Source organism: Eumetopias jubatus, unplaced genomic scaffold (assembly GCF_037043125.1).
Source record: "Eumetopias jubatus isolate StellerSeaLion01/CBP00866 unplaced genomic scaffold, mEumJub1_p1.0 scaffold_4, whole genome shotgun sequence".
Lineage (NCBI taxonomy): Eukaryota > Metazoa > Chordata > Mammalia > Carnivora > Otariidae > Eumetopias > Eumetopias jubatus.
Genome location: NW_028274810.1, coordinates 127,493,985 through 127,509,891, shown reverse-complemented (window position 1 = coordinate 127,509,891; position 15,907 = coordinate 127,493,985). Strand labels below are relative to the sequence as shown.

Sequence of the window (15,907 nt, the reverse complement as noted above, 5' to 3'; positions counted from 1 at the left end):
TAAGTGGACTTCAGGATATTTTTTAAACAGCTTTATTGAGATATAATTCATATACCATGCAAGTATACAATACCATGGTTTTTATATTCACCGAGTATATTCACGGAGTTGTGTAGCCATCAGCACTTGCAAGCAATTTTAGAACATTTTTATCATTACAAGAAGAAATTCCATACTCATTAGCAGAAACTTCCCATTTCTCCCCAGTCTGACCCCCCACCCACCCCCCACCTCATCTCCTGACAACCACTAATCTACTTTTTGTTGATATTTCATTTAAATGGAGGCATACAATATGTGTGTGGTCCTTTGTGAGGGGCTTCTTTCACCTAGCAAAATGTTTTCAAGGTTTATCCCTGATGTACAGTATACTCACTCAACACTAGGCATCTCCTCCTTCTGCCTGGAGAGCCCTGTGCCAGGATAGACCTGAATCTCCACTGCAGCCCTGGCCTCCTGGGGGTCCCTTTGAAAGGACAGGAGCCGCATTGGTGAGGCCTCTTAGTCATTCCCTGGGAAGGATTTCTTGAAACCCATCAGAATTCCTGGAACAATTTTGGGCAGGTCCCAGGCTTCAGGATTGATGGGAGGAGCCCTTTGGCCCTTTTCCTGCTGTTAACGGTCCAGCTGAGGATTTCAAAGAACACTTGGGGCCTTCCATGCCTGTCTTGATTTTCTGAATCAGCCAGGGCTGTCTTAAGAATGGGCTGAACAGGGTCGCCTAGGTGGCTCAGTCGGTTAAGCGGCTGCCTTCGGCTCAGGTCGTGATCTCAGGGTCCTGGGATTGAGCCTTGTGTCTGGCTCCGTGCTCAGTGGGAGCCTGCTTCTCCCTCTTCCTCTGCCTGTCCCCCAACCACTCGTCCACTCTCTTTATAATAAATAAATAAATCCTTAAAAAAAAAAAAAAGAATGGGCTAAGCAAAGTGGTGTAACTTAAGGGGCACTGGGTCAAGCCCCAGCCCACAAAAGGCTCCTTGGGGTGTGTGCCCTTTGGCTCTTAAATACTTCCTAATGTCACCTAGTAAAATACAGAGATCCTTGGCTGACAGTTGAGCAGTTATGTGACTCTAGAGCCACATTAGCTGTCATTTTTATCCAAACTCAGCCAAATGACTGTTGTTTTCCTGGCCTGTCATGTGTAACCCAAGATTCCTTTCAAGGACAAGGGCCTCCCTGAATTACTGCAGGCCGAGGTGGTATTGTTTGAGTCCCCCTGAGCTAACACATTATCTGGGATTATGACAGTTTGTATAGAACAAGGTCATTGGTAAATGAGACCCAAGATGGTCCCCGGGGGAACAGAGGAGACAGCAGGGGTGTGGGCGGACAGGAAAGCTTAAAGGAAAATGAATAAAACAAACTTCCTCCTTGGCAGATTTGCCCTTGATAGGGCTGCTGGCATTTTTTTTTTTTTTTTTTTGAGTACCTATTGAATACCTGCCTTTTTCTCTTTCAGAAACACATTTAAGTCCCTCAAATACTTGCAGAAGTAAATATTTTTCTTCCTTTAGAGATCAGATCGCTGAGCTTCTGGGATATAAACTACCTTGCCTGGGGTCACAAAACCAGCCTGTGACAGATAACATGATTAAAAAAGTCTGTATAAGATTTCAATCCCACTGGATACATTCTCCATCAGCTTCTTGGATAGGGGGTGGGGGAGGGTTGTGTGACGGAGGCTGTCAACTGAGGCCGTGTAATCTAGTAGCTGAAACCAGGTGGAAGGCAGGAAGATATGGGGGAATCTAAACTTGCTCCTTTTGTGCCCCTGTCCATGTTTCTTAACCTCTCTGAGCTTTAGTATGCTCATCTAGAAAACAGGAATAACAGTAGCCACTCTATAGGGTTAAGATCTAAGATGATCTAGTACAGAGCCTGGAAGACAAAAAGTGGCTGCTCTTGTCTACTGCAGCTTCTTCCTTCTTTCCACGTTCCCCATCTCTCTTTCTCTGCTCCATTTTTTGAGAGGATGATGACTAGAAAGGCTATGGGAATTCTGAGAGCAGGGTGTCTACGTCAGGGCGTAGAGGCTAGACTTCCCATTTCTTTGAGGTGATTTTTTTTTTTTTAAGATTTTATTTACTGGGGCACCTGGGTGGCTCAGTCAGTTTAGTGTCTGCTTTCAGCTCAGGTCATGATCCCGGGGTCTTGGGATCATGTCCTGTGTCAGGATCCCTGCTCGGCGGGGAGTCTACTTCTCCCTCTGCTTGCAACTCCCCCTGCTTGCGCTCTCTCTTTCTGACAAAATCTTTTTTTAGATAAAAAAGATTTTACTTATTTATTTGAGAGAGAGAGAACACAAGCAGGGTGAGGGGCAGAGGGAGAAGCAGACTCCCCGCCGGGCAGGGAGCCCGATGCTGGGCTCGAACCCGGGACTCCAGGATCATGACCTGAGCCAAAGGCAGACACTTAATCGGTTGGGCCACCCAGGTGCCCTCCCCACCCGAGGTGATTTTTTTATCTATACTCTTGACGAACTTTTCCTGCAAGGGGCCTTTGTTGGAGCTACACTGGCAGGTGTCTCTTAACTTCCAATTTAGGGAACAGTGCTTGGTCTCTTTCCTCCCAGAAATTACCTGGATTGTTTATGAAAATTGATCCAGAGGGAGACTGGCTTTGCTGAGTTCATCAAATGATTTAGGATGTGTCTGTAACTAGGAGCACTCAGGGGACGCCTTCTAGGATAAATATCTGTTCCTGGATGGCTTTCTGTCTGGTTTTATACACAGATTGGTATCTACAATGAAAAGAATTGATATCTAAAAATGATATTCCACTGCAGGTTTTTCGCCTCTATTCTTCCTCTACCTCCCAGACCTGACCCCTGCCATGTCCCAAAACTGTGCTAAGCATTCAAAGTACAGTGGGTAACAATACACTTTGGCAGGTAGAAATGCAAATAGCCAATTACGGTACCGTGTTATGTGCCATAGAATGGAATATAAAGATTACTACCATAAGAACCATAGGGGGAGCATCTGGCCCAGATTTGGAAGGTCAGGGAAGCCTTCCTAAAGGATGGGATATCTGCACTGAGATGGGCAGCTACCCTTTATACTGCTTATAATATAGAGTTTAGTTAAAAACAATGCCCCATTTCTTTGACCAAGGAGCTATGTCAGTCCTTAAAAACAGAAGAGAACAAAGAAAAGCCAGGTAATGGATCATTCCTGAATCAAGGAGCTGTCACTCGAATTTGCCATGCTTTGGGGATGGCTGTGCCTTCTATAGCCTGTAGAATTTACAGCACCTAGTTTAAGACTGAGCAGCTGCATTTCTGAGGCCAATTTGCAGTCAAGTCCCTTGCTGTTAATCTACCTAGGGTCTTTATATAAATTAGTGAAAGGTGGTCTCTCTGAGCATAGCCATGCGGTTGGAAGAAGAAAATAGTGCCTTCTCCTCTGAATAACACAGCTTTTCATACAACTTGGAGAGCAGAGTGTCTGCCCATTTCACTCATCACTCACTCTTGGCCAAGGGCAAATTGTGCAGTGAATCAACTGCAACCGGTACACATAAGCCCTGATCATTCAGTCATCAATTATTCAATCAATCAATGTTTATTCATGACCTATTATGCACTTTGAACCTTTTTGATTATGGGTTAAACTGCCATATAGATATCTTCTAGTACCCCAAATCCAGAAGGTAAAAGTAGTTACCGAGGTCCTGCAGTTAGATGGAGAGTTGCAGTGGGATAAGGGGAAGATGCAATCCCCTGGAGGTGTGCAGTGAGGGATGTAGGCGCTACATAGCACGCTACACGTTCTGTAGGCGCTACACAGATTATGGTCTGCTGTTTGGTGCCCTTCCACACACTGTTACTTCTCCCCGCTGAGATAAAACTACCGGGATCGAATATGTCACTAAGCACAAATACATAAATCAAGTATATCACTAAGCACACTGTTAGTTCAGCTGAAATATATTTTTTTTCATAGCAAAGCTTTCCTGAAAAAGGAAGCAAGACGATGCGTTGATACACATTTTGGTATAATTTCCCTATCTCATTGTGGCCTGATAACAAACAGTTCATAGACTGGCGATTTTGAGGAGCACCAATCTAGGTAACGTGGGCCCATATCTGGCCAGGAAGGTGATCTTAGATCCTTTCTGTTTTTATACCATTTACCGTCTTCCTCTTTCCGTTCTTCTCCTCCTTCTTTTTTTCTACCTTCTTTGTCTTTATAATTTTTCATCTCCTTCCTGTTTCCTTATTTCTAGCTTATTATTTCTTTCCCTTCCATTGTGGTGTTGTGAATTTGATTCAGTTTTTTTTTTTTTTTTTGTAATTTAAAAAGCAAAATGAGAGGATCCCAAATACATAAGATAAGAAATGAAATGAAATGAAAATAGAAGACAATCACAAAATTTACAAGAGGAATTTACAAGACTAGAATAGTAATTACAATTATTGTACATCAATACATTAGAAAATGAGGATGTAATGGATTATTTTTAACAAAATGGAAATTACTAAATTACTCAAATACTCTAGGTTTACAGAAATTGTATATTATAAATAAGACAATAGGCATAAAAATTTTTAAAAGTAGTTAAAACGTAGTTAAAAAGTAGCCTCCCCCAAATGCCAGAATTCCATGGTTTTGCAATTAAATGCTAAAAAAAAGGAAAAAAATGTACAAAAAATTCAGTAATAGCAATACTATTATAACTGTTCCAAAGGACCATTTATAAAAAGAATGGAAACTTCGTATTTTTATGAAATATGTATATACTGATATATACATTTGACACAGCATAAAAAAGAAAGCTACAGATCATCTCACTTATTACTATCAGTGCACTTATTAATATGAATTAATGTGTATTAGCAAATAGAACCCAGTAACACATCAAAGAATAATATGCCTCTCTATTGTCATTGCAGTTGCTTTTTATAGGCCATTATCAGGAATTATGAGTGCTCTTTGTTCTTCTTTTGTTCTTTTTTTAATATTTTATTTATTTATTTGTTAGAGAGCGAGAGCACACAGCAGAGCGAGTGGCAGGCAGAGGGAGAGAGGGAGAAGCGTCCCAGGGACACTGGGATCATGAAATGAACTAAAGGCAGATGCTTAACTCACTGAGCCACCCAGGTGTCCCTGACTTTGTTCTTTTTAAAAAGATTGTTTTGGATTTTCTACGTCCTTTGCATTTCCCTGCAAGTTTTTAGAATCAATTTGTTAATTTCTATAAAAAATGACTTGAGATATTTTATAAGATTGCTTTGAATCTATAGATTAGTTTGAAGACTTCCTAACAATTGGGTTTTTCAATCCATGAACATGGTATACTGTTCTGTGTATTTAGGCATTTTTAAGTTTCTCTTAGGAATTCAGATTTGTTTTTTTTTCTGGTTTTTACACCGAAGAATGTGGAACATACCATGTCTTACTGATTTCTAAGTATTTTGTGTTTATGATGTTATTGTATATGGAATTTTACAAACTATTTTCTTTTCCATTTGTTTGCTGCTAGAAGAACATGATTAATTTTTGCCTATTGATCTGTGTCCTGCAAACTTCCTAAATTTACTTATTAGTTTAAGTAGGTTTTTTTTTCTTTTATATGTTCTTTAGGATTTTTTGTGCAAAAAATCATGTTGATTTTCAATACAGTTTTTCTTCTTCCTTTCCTTCCTTCCTTCCTTCCTTCCTTCCTTCCTTCCTTCCTTATTGCACTGGCTAGGACCTCTAGTAAAATGCTGAATAAAATGATAAAAATGTTACAGCGTTGATATCCATGTCCTATTCTTGATCTTAGGAGAGAAACATTCAATATTTCTCCATTAAATATGATTTTTCAATAGATGCCCTTTATCAGATTGATAAAGTTCAAAGTTCCCCTCTATTCTTATTTGCTGAGTTTCTTTTAATCATGAATGGGTAGTGGATTTTTCAACTGCTTTTCATGCTTCTAGTGAGATGATATATATATTTATTTATATATTGGTCTAAGATGCAGAATGATATTGTTTTAAAATATTAACTAGTCATAACATTTGTAGAATATACCCCACTTGGTAATGATTTTTATTATTTTTATATATCTTGGTGAATGGATTTTTGTTTCTATGTTCATGAGGGATATTCTGTAATTTTTATTTTTTTATAATGACATCTGATTTTGATAAAAGGATTATGCTAGCTCACCTCTTTTTTCTGAAAAGGTTTGCATGGATTGATATTTTATCTCCCTTGATAGAATTCACTAGTGAAAGCATTTGGATTGTGATTTTCTTTTTAGGAATATATATATAGTAAATATTTATTTGAGTATAATTGACACACAATGGTACATGAGTTTCAGGTGTACAAGACAGTGAGTGATTCAACAAGTTTATACATTATGTTGTGGTCACCACAAGTGTAACTATCTGTCCTGATACATTGCTATTACAATGTCATTGACATATTCTTTATGCTGTGCCTTTTATTCCCATGACTTATTCATTCCGTAACTGGAAGCCTGTATCTCCCACTCTCCTTTATCCATTTTGTTCAACATCAAACCCCTCCCCTCTGGCAACCATTAGTTTGTGAATATTTTTAATAACAAATTCAATCTCTATAATAGATAGAGGGCTGTTTGGATTTTCTGTTTTTTCATGTGTCTGTTTTAGCAAGTTGAGTGTTACAAGGGTTTTTTCCAAATAAGTTAAATTGTTGGATTTATTGGCATAAGGTTATTAATATTTTTCCTTTCTTCCTGTGAAATATGTAGTGATGTAATTTCTTTATTTTCCTTGTATTGTTAGTTGTGTTTCCTATCTTTGTTTCTTGATCACTCTTTCTTAAAATTTTTCAATTTTATTAATATTTCAGAGAAGGAAATTTTGGCTTTGCTAATTTTCACTAATATTAGTTTTATAGTTCTTTGACTTTTACTCTTATCTTTATTAATCCCTTTCTTCAACTTAATTTGGATTTAATTTGCTCTTATTTTTCTGGCTTCTTTAGGTGGAACATTGAGATCATTGATTTTAAGTCTTTCTTCTTTTTATGTAAATATATTAACCTCGAAATTTCTCTCTAATCCCTCAGCTGCATTCCACAGATGTTCATGTGTTGTCTTTGTATTTTTGTTCCCTTCAAATATTTTTCTTAATTTCCATTTTGATTTCTTCTTTGACCTATGGATTAATTAGAAACACGTTTAATCTCCAGTTTTTGAATTTGTAAAGATATTTTAATATTGTTGATTTCTAATTAATTCTGTTACTGTCAGAAGGCATACTCTGTAAACTTTCAAACTTTTGACATTTTTTAAGTCTCATTTTATGGCCCAGAATATGGCCTATTTTATAAAACTTTCTATGTACACTTAAAAAAAACAGTGCATTCTGCAGTTGGTGAATGTAATGTTCAATAAATATAAATTTGTTGATAGAGTTACTAATATCTGCTGTGTTCTTACTGACAGTTTGTTTAGTTCTTCGTCAGTCTCTGAGAGGAGTGTTAACATCTCTAGCTTTGCTTATTATTCCATTCTTCCATTCCATTCCATATCAGTTTTTGCTTCATGTATTTTGAAGCTCTATTATTAAATGCACACACATTTACGATGGCTAAGTTTTTTTGATTCTTGACTCTTTAACATTCTGAAGTATCCAGGATTTGAGGAGAGTTTTTATCCTGATTTTATTTCTCCTTATTGTGGTTCACTCTTTTCTGAACATGTCCCTTCTCAATTTCCAGTCTCTGGAGTTCCTGAACTCTTCTGCTCTTTGATTCTTTATGCTAATAAGACTGGCTTTCCACTTTATCTCTAGTCACAATGCCATGCCCAGTGAGGAGTTCACTCAGGGAGAGAAAGGCTAATCACCCAGCTAATAGTACCCAAACGAGGTTTTCTTTATTCCTAACTTAGAACTACCCAAACGAGGTTTTCTTTATTCCTAACTTAGAAGTGTTATGTCATGATGCCATGTCATGATGCTAACAGAGAAGAGTAATAACCACTAACTTCCTCTGGGGCTTGTTTTTAAGTAGACCTCATTAGCCAATCCTGGAAACTTCTTTGATTCTTCTGGATGTGAGGAGGGTGGCATTTTCATTGGAGAGAAGAAATAAGGAATGGTAAACAATGTCAACATGCTGGGTAATACATTAGATCTGTTTTTAGTCTTTGCTTTTTAATCTACAGATCTGTATGACCTAGATCATTGATTGACTGTAAAAGTTTCCTTGTATACTGTGAACATTAAAGTGTAAACAAAGGAGGGTTGGGGAAAGCATCTCAGAGGTCATATTTTCCAGGTCCCCTTCCTTTCTATAGCATCTGTTAGGGGCAAAACCTAACCTGCTACTGTCTCTGAGCTTCTAGTAAGAGAGAAGAACCAGTTCTAAGTGTGGAGAATTTTTGCATCCAAATCCACATCTCTGTGGGTCAGTCCAGTGATTCAAGTTTGATTTGCAGAAGCTGCACAAAATGTCTTGTTTTATCTTCCACATGAAAGCTCTTCAAATAGTTGAAGACATTCATCACGTGCCTCTGATTCTTATTTTTCCTAGGCTTAAAACATGCTTAAACATCCCCAATTCTTTTAAATCTTCTTTGCATGAACTTGTCAACTAGACCTGCTAAGTCTTTTTTTTTTTTTCTAAGTCTGTGAGTTGCTCTTGAGTCAAATCTTCCACATCCTCATATGGTTGATTATTTTGAATCTATATAGAGCTGTCATCTGGAAAATGATAAAATATGGGTAGGAATATATTTTGAAAAGTTTAAAGCAGTTCACCCATGCAAATAATTGTGTCTCTATCATTGTCTGCCTAAACCTTTTGCCAAGTTAATCCCAACACCTTAATATGATGGGGTAGATAAAGACTTCTTGGATTTCCTTCCTCCTTTAGTATATACTCAAGTAGTAAATTTGTTGATTGTTACCATTACTTTGTCCTTTGTGTTCCTTCAACCCGTTGCTAACATGGAATGAAGTAGAACTTTTTGAGAGCTTCCTGTGTTCTAAGTACATTATCTGCATTACCTCAATCATTGAATAAAGTAGATGTTAATTTGCACATTTTGTATAAAGAAACCAAGTCTAAGTGGTTAAACCAGTTAGCCAAGTACCCCTAACAAATTATTGGCAGATTGTCTTCCTACCTCCCAGTTTTCTATTTATACCACCACTTTGTGCTAACTCTGTTCTATTTCATACTTATTTTATGTAGATTTGCAATGTATTTGCTGGTGATCTTTCCTTTCAATAAAATAGTGAGATCACTGAGGGCAGGGATTATGTAGTATAACGTTTTGTATTTTCCTTAGAACCAAGTAGAGAGCTTTGGTTTCTAATACTACAAATAACACACTCTCTTAAGGTCCCTTAAGGCCATATGCCAGATGGCTAGCAACAGTTTTGTTTAAGTTCATAGTTTTTTTTGTAAGTCAGCACTCATTGGATAGAACATTATCCAAGATTTGAATGTATAGGTGTGTGTAAGTCTGTGCAAGTGTTTGTATATGTATACGAGTGGTTTACAAAAACTTTAGAATAAATGTTTTAACGAATTTTGATAAAACTGGCTGTACTCAGAGCCTTTGCTCCTTATTAAACTCAACTACACAAGTGACATTAAATAAAACAAACACATGAAGTAGAAGAAGGGCAAATTAGTCCTAACCAGGATAGTTTGAAATTACTGACTACGAAATTGTGGCAGTGTTTTGAGAAAACTTGTACTAAACATTATCAACTTTCCCAAAATTGGGTTTATACCTTCTGAACTTAGAACTAAGTGGCCATTTTAATATGTTTTTAAACAACAGCAAAAAAATTAAGGCAGAGTTGTTTGTGTTGGGCAGGCTTTTAGGCAAAGTTTCAACAAATTAGGCTTTGACATTTTGGTAAATGTTGAAGTATCTCATGGCACTTTAATAGGAATTAGGATTTTTCTTGCCCCTATTTTACTGTCCAAAAATTTGGAGACTTGGCAGAAAACCTTGGGAAAACTAAAATTCCACTTCTCTCAATATATTACTCATCCTAATTTAAAGTAAACAGTAAAAAGGAAGATTTAAAGATAAGCTATGGATACAATTCTTTCCATATAAATAATACTGTTTTAAAAAAAAATTACCAAGAGTAGGGTAGAATTAGTTAGTTAATTAATTAAAATTAAATTTTATGAGAGTCCATAGTCTCTCATGATTCGCCTCCCCCTCCAATTTACCCCACTTCATTTTTTCCTTCCTGCTATAGTCTTCTTCTTCTTTTTTTAAACATATAATGTATTATTTATTTCAGAGGTACAGATCTGTGATTCAATGGGTATTAAAGAGGGCACGTACTGAATGAAGCACTGGGTGTCATATGCAAACAATGAATCATGGAACACAACATCAAAAACTAATGATGTAATGTATGGTGATTAACATATAAAATAATAAAATTTAAAAAATAAATAAATTAAAAAAATAAAATTTTATGAGATGCAGATTAACTTCCAGTGTGTCACGTTAATTATTGCTTCAAAACACCTGGGCATAGGAATTGTAGTATTTTGAAGAGAACAGAGAAAGGCTTTTGGATTATGGCTTGTAAAAGGATCTTTTTCTCCTATGTTAAAAACTGTCATGTGGTATCTGATAAAAGTCCTTGATTAAAGTGTATGCTGGAAACACAAATGCAGTGTGTTTCCTTACTTCTCCTTTTCTTTGCCTTGTTCTGATTAAAACCTATGGTTATGGTGTTGGGACACAAAACCTTAGACTATTTATTTGCGTTGAGAGAGTGATTCTGCTGGTATGGTTTTTTGGGGGTGTAGTGGACAGCTCTCTGGGTGACTGGCAGATTTGTTGATTTCCTGGTTGCAATAGGGCTGAAGCCTACTCCCATATCTTTTCAAATCCTCTGTATTCATGCCTTCTGTCTACATAAATGCTACTCACATCCCTTTGGATAATCCACCTAATCTTGTTCTTTTTGCCTCTGTAGAGTGAGGGTTCTATATATGCCCCAGGGTCATCCTTCCTTTAATTCATCAAAATTTATTTACCGTTTGCCCAACTTCCTCTGTGTTGTGACAAATGGTTGGTTTACTAATCTGCAGTGAATCAATCCAAGCTAAAACGCTCAATATATATAAAATAAATATATATGTTAATCCCTTAATGTGTTGCTTATTCTTTTAGGGTAGGCACTTAATGTATTGCCTATTCCATTAGGAATTTTAAGGAGCTGCCAATATGTGAATATCTTAATCCAAGGAAATTAGCGTTTGGAAACGATGGTAGCCTGATAGAGGAAGATATTTTGGGGGTCTCTAGATACAATTGAGTACCTTCTTTAATTTTCATGATAGAATCTTAACTTGATTATTTACATGATTATCAAAGGTTACAGATCTCCCTTTTACTCGCAATGCAAGAGTTGCACACACTGTCATTAGGTATTATAAAAAAAGTACTTGCCAAAAAAAATTATTTTGAACGATTGTTTGAAGGAAATACAATTATTTATTCCTCTGGAGTCACTGTATTACTCTGGAATAACACCAGGATCTCAGAGGTTTTTTAAGTGCATCAGTCATACTGCTTTGAGAGTTCACAGACTTACACTTCACTGTATTCATGAGATAACTGCTCAGTTAAAAAAGAAATTAAAGCTTATGTGATGTGGCCAAAGCATATTCAGAGGAAAATTAATGGCCTCAAATAAAGAATCATATTATATTACTTTAAGATTCAAAAAAATTTACAAAGAACAATGAAAAGCAAATAAAACAATAAAAGCAGAAAAGCAAAAAGAAGCAATTCCTAATGATAAATGCAGAAATAAATAAATTAAAAAAAACATAATATTGACAAGTTAAAAAAAAAGCTTGTTCTCAAAAAAACTGCAAGGTGGACAAATATATAGATTCTCCATTCTGGAGGGACGGGAGAAGTCAGAAATACACTACTGTAATACTGGTAATGGAGCTGTAACCAAGAAAGATATGTTTTAAATTGAGAGATCATACAACTCTGTGCTAATAAATCTTATAATTAAATATGTCTCAAATATCACAGTAGACATACCAAAAATATTATTTGCTATTTATCTGAAATTTGCCTCAGATCCTTTGTGAAACAATATTGGAGAATGAATGAATGAATATATGAATGAAAAAATGCCCTGGGTAGAAGAAAGCTTTTGAGATGTCTTTTTACTCTCTGTGAAAGGACTCAGAATCTCTCCTCGGTAATGGCTTATAATAGAGTTGTGGTCAAGAATTTGTAGACTGGCCTCATAAATTAATACCAACCAGTCACCCTTGCTTCTTCTCTCTCCATGCTGCTTTTCCCTCCCTCCTTCTTTTCTTCCTTTACTACATTTGTCCCCTTTTCATCTCTCTCTCTTTTTCTTACGGTTTTTCTTTCATTGATCTCCTCGTGAAAAAGCAAACCTTGGACTTGTTTTTAGATTCACACATGAGAGAAAAAAAAGTTATAAGAAAAGATGAAAGGATTATGGATTTCAGCCCAGTGAAATAGAAGCAGAATAGTGATTCCATATTAGCACAAAGTGTTTTTTCACGTTCTTTTTGATTACCAGAGGAAAGGGCCCATATATCATCTTTACTTTGTAGGCAATAGAAGGCAACAGTAGAACTTTCAACTTTATGTGAAAAATACTAGAGGAACACATTACTGTCAAGGAAATTGTGATTGTCTGATGACAATGGTCATTTTAGGTAAACTTTTGGAATTTATCCATTTGGAAAACTCCCTGGACAATGTATGCCTTACAAAGAGTCACAGAGGACTTTCTAAACTTCTTTTCCTATATATTTCAGATCATTTTCCCCATTTGCAGCATCGTCTCAGAAAATTTTCTTTTATCAGTTTATATTTCAGAGTGAAATATATGGTGCCCTAGGGAATGAATTACTTCCTGACATTACTAATCCATGTTGGCTTGCTTGCCGGTCCTGGATGACTACATATACTTCATTTTCAGGCTTCTCAAAATCTTCCTCTGCTCTCTATTTCCAGGACTGCTGCTGCATCCCATGTGAAAAGCAGAGGATAAAATGAAGATTTCCCAGCGCAACATGCAAAACTGGCTGTTTCCAGCTCTGCTGGTCATTGCTTATTTTTGCGCCATTGTCCAGGGTCAAGGTAATGCAAAACTTTAAGATAATCATCAGGGCCTTGGACTCTAGCTACATTGGTTCTGATTATTATTTTTTATTTTATTTACCCTAATACTGTTGCATGGGTTCTACTGTGTTTCTAGGCAGGGTCATATGTTGGCTTTTACTCAGTTTTACCAGTTGTTTACCTTGTAGAAATGTGCCACAACTTTGATGAGGGTTAAGACCTCACCAGGGACTGAGCATAGTAATTTTGTGGTGGTTTGTTAAACAGCTCATTCTTCACATGCTTCTAAAGAGGCTGTGCAGATTTAATTAGGAAAAGCCAAATTTGCATGCTACAAAATCAGTTCCATTAATAAGGAGCTATGATGGGTGTATGTACCCCAGTCATGCCTTGTCTTTTAAATAGAGGGTCTACAAAATATTTCTACCACTTCATACCTGGTCTTTATTATTTTGTTCCTTTCTTAAAACTAGCACATAGTGTGAAGGTTACTAAAAGCCTGACAGAGGCTGCTGATATGCCATTTTAAGCATTTCCAATGATTTCTAGCTTTGTTTTCATTGAACTTAATTTTTGAAATCTATCTGTATTACTGGGATCTGCACTTTTATTCTCAATTTCCACTCGTTTTTATAAAGTATGCTAGGAGTTAGTAAACTACCAACTCATGGGCCAAATCTGACCCACTGCTTGTTTTGTCATCAAAGTTTTATTGGATGCAAATATTTGTTTACCTATGTCTGTGCCTGCTTTCACATTGCGAAGTCGAGTAGTTGTGAAAGAGACTGTATAGACCACAGAGCCTGAAATGTTTATTATCTGGCCTTTTGCAGAAAAAGCGTGCTAACCTCTGAAGTAAGTGCACAACATGTATAAGTAAGCAAGACTCCATTACTAGGTTAACATAATAATCTTGCAGAAGCAGAAATGTTGGTGCTGAAATAGTCATTCATCAGCTTAGCAAGGAAATCTACATGTGATAAAGAAAGTTATTTTAGGAGTGTTAATGTCTAAGGCTTGGAATTTATGGTTAGAGAAAAGTCAAATGTTAAGAACCACCCCACCCTGCTTCCTTAAAGCGAGGCATGCTTGTTTGGAAAGGCATGGAACTTGACCCTTTGCATGTTCAAATAGTGTTAAAGCCATATTTCCAACTGCTTCGTGCAACACATAGGAAACAGTTGGACAGGCAAATTCTGGTTCCCCTACTTACATTAATACAAGGACGCTTTTGGAAGTGAGACTAGAAATCCCAGATAACTTACCATCTAAATTGTGGGATACACGACATAAGGCCTTTGGAACAAAGGGCAGGCAAATCACAAAGCCCTTCAGAGCTGCCATCTTAGTCTAACTTAATTCAGAAATGGTCATTCATGGAGTAACTGATCATACAGAGAGCCCTTCTGGGATACTTTTGGGGATGCCATCGACCAGATACACATTGTTGGCCAAATTCCATTTTTAATGAACATTTATGGGGCACACACTGTGTGTCAGGTTCAGGATACAAAGTGAGTAAAACTTCACTCTTTGTCTTCCAGCAGCTTACTGTTACTAAGGAGACGGAGGTATAGGCAGATAAATTGCCATGCAAGTTTTGGTGGGGTGGGGGGGGGGTTGTGTAGCAAAAGACAAAGATGGAAAGGCATACTGGAGCCAGACTGTGGAGGATTTTAAACAGCTCCATTTTTTAGAGAGACTCTGATAGCAATATCGATGATACTCGTATTTGTGATTTATAGGGGCTTGGGGAATAAGTTAAGTAAGAGAGATCATTAGAAAATTATATCGACTATCTGGGAAGTAGCTGTTGGGGGCCTGAACTGGGTAGGAGAATATAAAGAAGAGAATGAATCCAAGAAACATTTCAGAGGTAGAAGGGATAGAAGTTGTTTTCGGATTAGACATGGAGGGAGTTGTGAAAGGAAAATGTCAAAGATGACTCTAAGGCTTTTTGCTGGGGAACTGAGTAGATGGGGCCTTTAATTTCGACCCCTATGTTATTATTGCCTTTGTATCTTTGTGTCATAGTTGTTTGTTTACCTACGCTCGTTAAAACAGTAATTCTTTCCTTAGGGTCTGTATCTCTGATACAGAACAATGGCTCAGTCATAGTATACATTTGTTGAAGAGATTAATAAAAGAATAAGCAGGGCGCCCGGGTGGCTTAGTCAGTTAAGCGTCCAACTCTTGATTTCGGCTCAGGTGATGATCTCAGGGTCGTGAGATCAAGCCCTGCATCGGGCTCCACGGTTAATGGGGAGTCTCCTTGAGATTCTCTCCCTCTCTCTCTGCCCCTCCCCCTGCTTGTGCACATACACACACACTCTCTCTCTCTCAAATAAATAAATCTTTAAAGAAATAAAAGAATAAACAATGAAGCAATGTTAAGCTGAAGATGATGAGGTCAGTCTTAGATACATATGGAGCTTTAAAGGGCTTGTGGAACATTCAGGACAAGATGTCCGGTGAGTAGTAGTGGATGGTCTGGAGCTTAGGTGAAAGAGATGAGGGCAGGGAATATATCTGAATTGTTTTGTGCTTAGCTGATAGGGACCCGTGAACCAAAAAGGCATGGCCTGATGGAGAGAAGTGAGGATGAAATATGGAGGACATCAACAGTTAAGAAGTTAAAGGAAGAAAAAGGATGATGGAAATTTTCAAAAAAGCAATTGTAAAGAGGGTCAGGGGATTGTAGTGGCCTAGAAGTGAAGGCTGCAGAAACTTTCAAGAAGGAAGATAGTGGGACATGTGGGAGGAAATCCTAATAAGAAAAGGCTTTGGATGTCATTGACTTCTTTGGCTTTTA

The 15,907-nt window shown here is 37.2% G+C and overlaps 1 protein-coding gene across 8 annotated transcripts in view; it reads left to right on the top strand.

Moving 5' to 3' along the window:
- Positions 1–13,004: 13,004 nt before the first annotated feature.
- COL14A1 (collagen type XIV alpha 1 chain) overlaps positions 13,005–15,907 on the top strand; it is a 196,505-nt gene continuing 193,602 nt past the window's right edge. For 7 of the 8 annotated variants that reach the window (XM_088023097.1, XM_088023094.1, XM_088023095.1 and 4 more), the window contains exon 1: positions 13,026–13,113. In XM_088023097.1, coding sequence (XP_087879223.1) covers positions 13,026–13,113 — 88 coding nt within the window. Of the gene's footprint in view, positions 13,114–15,907 lie in introns of all 8 variants that reach the window. The other variant, XM_088023091.1, reaches the window with a different exon arrangement.